This window comes from Cebus imitator, unplaced genomic scaffold (assembly GCF_001604975.1).
Source record: "Cebus imitator isolate Cc_AM_T3 unplaced genomic scaffold, Cebus_imitator-1.0 Scaffold2598, whole genome shotgun sequence".
Classification (NCBI taxonomy): Eukaryota; Metazoa; Chordata; class Mammalia; order Primates; family Cebidae; genus Cebus; species Cebus imitator.
The window spans coordinates 1-3,389 of record NW_016109913.1 but is presented as its reverse complement, the minus strand read 5'-3'; the positions used below and the strand labels follow the sequence as shown (position 1 = coordinate 3,389).

Genomic DNA, 3,389 nt, shown 5'->3' with positions numbered 1-3,389 from the left:
TAATCCCCTCAGTACCCCACAAGGGCAACGCCTGGGCATCGTTTTACAGATAAGGAGACCGTAGCTGGGTGTGGGGGTGGGGACGGTTTTCAGAGCTCTGCCCAAGGTCCCCCGCTGGGTAGTGGCAGAGGAGGATTCCAGGCGGGGTCAGGTGGTGCCCGGTGGCTGGGGTCTGCCACTCAGGCCCCTCACGTCCATTTCCCACCTGCCCCGCCCCAGCTGTCCATGCAACAGCATCTGGACTCCCTGTTCGACAACCACTCCTGGGTGCTGATGACCCGGAACTCCAGCCCACCCTGGCCTGAGGAGCTCGACCCCCAGCACCTGTGGTGGGAATGGTACCACTCGAGGTTCACCATCTTTGGGACCCTTGCCTTCTTCCTGGTTATGAAGGTGGGCCCCCCGGACCCCAGGTGTACACAGAGACAGGGCCAGCTTTGGTGGGAGGAGGGTGCCTTCTCGCAGTTGGTGGCATGGAGCCCAGGCCTCCTACCCATACTTCATGATGTGCTCCCTGCTCCCCACATGGTCCAGGGCAAGTGGCTTCAGCTCTCTGGGCCTCAGTCTTCCCATCTTTAAAATGGGGTGGTTACTGGGAAGGCTGAGGAGGGAAAAAGGAACGTACCTGGCACAGTGCCAGGCACACAGTGGGCATTTCTTAGGGTGAGGACCCTCCTCTAATGCCAGACTCTGACAATAGGCGCATGGCCAGGCACCCTCTTTCTCTCTAGGATGGGCCCCTGTCCCCTGTCCTGTCCTCCCTTATCCACACCTCGCCCAGCAGCCTCTAGCCTCTGCCCTGGGCTCCCCCTCTCACAGTTCTGGATGCTGATTCTGGCCACCACCATCCCCATGCCTGCTGGGTACTTCATGCCCGTCTTCGTCTTTGGTGAGTCTGGGGCCCTGAGGTTCTGAGAGTTTCGGGGTTCTTGGGGCAGGGCCATGGTTCCTGGTTCACCCTCTTCTGGGGTGGTACTGAGGATGGTCCTTAGGGATGGAGGGCTATGGGGGCTGGGTCAGCCTGGCTCCCCCTCACCCTAAGTCTGTGGCCAGGAGCTGCCATCGGGCGCCTCTTGGGAGAGGCTCTTGCTGTCACCTTCCCTGAGGGCATCGTGACTGGAGGGATCACCAATCCCATCATGCCCGGAGGGTATGCCCTGGCAGGTGAGTGGGTCAGAGCCCTGCTGGGTGGGCAATGTCATGGGGCTGGACTGGACCTGGAGAATCGGCCAGTGGTTCCCCAGGGCCAGAGCAGCCACCGAGCCCTGCATTGTGGGGGCTTGTCCCTCCTGAGCCCCACCATTCCCTGAGCTCCGTCGCTCCCTCATGGCTTCTGTCCCGTCACCAGCTCTGTGCCCTCCCTTATACCTCTCTTCTCACTAAGCCTGGGCCTTGGGGCACTTCCCACAGTGCCCAGACTGTGGCCTCTTACAAATGCTACCTTAGTCCCTGGCCGCAGCCAGGCTAGTTATGCCTTCACATGAGGCCGGCTCCTGACCGCTGGCCCCCTGACTCCTGGCCTGAGCCACGCTGCCTGACTCTGCCCCTGCAGGGGCTGCGGCCTTCTCAGGGGCTGTGACCCACACCATCTCCACGGCCCTGCTGGCCTTCGAGCTGACTGGCCAGATAGTGCATGCGCTGCCCGTGCTGATGGCGGTGCTGGCAGCCAACGCCATTGCACAGAGCTGCCAGCCCTCCCTCTATGAAGGCACCATCCTCATTAAGAAGCTGCCATACCTGCCACGGATCCTCGGCCGCGACATTGGGTGAGCAGCGCCCACCTCAGGCTGGCTGAAGGGGGTCACAGTGTTTGGGCTTGGCTGGGGGTGGAGGGCACCTCCAAAAAACGCCACCGCAACTGACCTTGGACATGGGGGCTGGGAGGGGTGACACCAGCTGTGCTCCGGTCTCCACTTCCCCAGTGCCCCGGGTGATCTTGGGCAAGGCCTTGGCCTTTAGGCCTCAGTGTCTGTCTAGCGGTCAGCCGGTCCTCACAGCAGGAGCATGAATATTGTTCTGTGTGCAGGGTGAGGAAGCCGGGGCTCAGAGAGGGGCCGTGTCCTGCTCCAGGTGACGTGGAGACTCAGCATCAGATTCCAGAGTTCTCCGCCCCTCTCCCCACTCCTGAGTCCTCGCTGGGACTTTGGGAGCGGGAGGTAGAACGAGGATAGAAATGGGCTTTGAGGTCTTCACTCAACCAGACAGTACCAGAGCGGCTTCTGGCGCCAGAGAAGCAGACCGAAGAGACTCTGAGAGTCCCTGGGTCTGAGGCCAGGATCCAAGCACACGCAAGCTGCTGCCTTGCTCTGAACCTGTTTCCCCATCTGTAAAATGGGGCTGTTTATCCCAGTGGTTTTCAAACTTTGAGGTTTTTCCTTGGGGGCAACATACACTTTTTAATCAAATGGAATTCTCCAGAGAAGGCAACTGGGTAAAACAGACCCAAGTGGAGCTGGTCTGGGGGACAGGGGGACGGACCCAGGGGACTGGGGATTCGGACCTGGGCCATCAGGGACGTGGTCCCCAGGTTACCACAATAGGTTCTAGGCGTCCCTCATTCCAGGAACCTCTCCAGCCCTGCCCACACTCCAGAGCCGTGGGTCTCTGGTTCCAGCAAAGCTCCCACCACATCCCCCTGCCCGGCCTGGGTCTGACATCCTTGACTCTGGGACCTGATGGGAGGCCCTCTGCCCACAGCTCCCACTGCGTGAGGGTGGAGCACTTCATGAACCGCAGAATCACCATGCTGGCCAAGGACATGCCACTAGAGGAGGTGGTCAAGGTCGTGACCTCCACAGACGTAGCCGAGTATCCCCTGGTGGAGAGCACAGGTGCCAGCCAGAAGGGAGGAGGAAGTCGGTGGGGGTGGGGGGAGGGTGTGATGCCCTCTGCCCCCTGCTTGGACCTGCGAGGCAGACAGGATCTGCATCCAGGCTCTGTGGCTTAGCAAGCAACCGTGTGACCTTGGGCAAGTCACTTTGCCTGAGCCTCAGTTTCCTCATCAGTAAAATGGAGATCACCGCCTTCCTCCCTTGGGGTGATTGACTTGTCAAAAGAGAGAGGGCTGGGCGCTTGTAAGGCAGCCCCTGGGCAGCTGCTGGGGTAGGAGCATGGGGGCTTCCAGAAGCTTTGCCCTCAGGCCTGTTTCTTTGTAACGCGCCTCCCTCCCTCTCCCTCTCCACCTGTCAGAGTCCCAGATCCTGGTGGGCATCGTGCGAAGGCCCCAGCTGGTGCAGGCCCTCCAGGTTGAGCCTTCTTCCTGGGCTCCGGGACATCAGGTGGGTACTCTTGAGGGACGTGGGGATGGGGTGGGGGTCGGCCAGCAGGGCTGGGAGGGGATGGGCCTGCTGATCTCCTGAGGGAGAGGTGGTCTGAGAGAGGCAGCCTGG

General features: G+C 61.1%; 1 protein-coding gene across 1 annotated transcript; it reads left to right on the top strand.

Annotated features, from left to right (window-relative positions):
* The first annotated feature begins 200 nt into the window (after nucleotides 1-200).
* LOC108299176 (chloride channel protein ClC-Ka-like) lies at nucleotides 201-3,359 on the top strand. The gene is made up of 6 exons (XM_017521523.2): nucleotides 201-393; nucleotides 820-889; nucleotides 1,054-1,164; nucleotides 1,553-1,766; nucleotides 2,698-2,831; nucleotides 3,190-3,359. Exons 1-6 carry the CDS (start codon nucleotides 226-228, stop codon nucleotides 3,357-3,359), a joined length of 867 nt encoding a protein of 288 aa, XP_017377012.2. The 5' UTR covers nucleotides 201-225.
* Nucleotides 3,360-3,389: the final 30 nt, after the last annotated feature.

What these genes read in the sequence shown, in the direction of transcription:
- LOC108299176 (XM_017521523.2), top strand. Translation starts at nt 226, where the DNA reads ATGCAACAGCATCTGGACTCCCTGTTCGACAACCACTCCTGGGTGCTG. An exon ending in CGGAGGGTATGCCCTGGCAG is followed by an intron (nt 1,165 to 1,552) that starts GTGAGTGGGTCA and finishes CTGCCCCTGCAG; the next exon opens with GGGCTGCGGCCTTCTCAGGG. An exon ending in ATCCTCGGCCGCGACATTGG is followed by an intron (nt 1,767 to 2,697) that starts GTGAGCAGCGCC and finishes CTCTGCCCACAG; the next exon opens with CTCCCACTGCGTGAGGGTGG.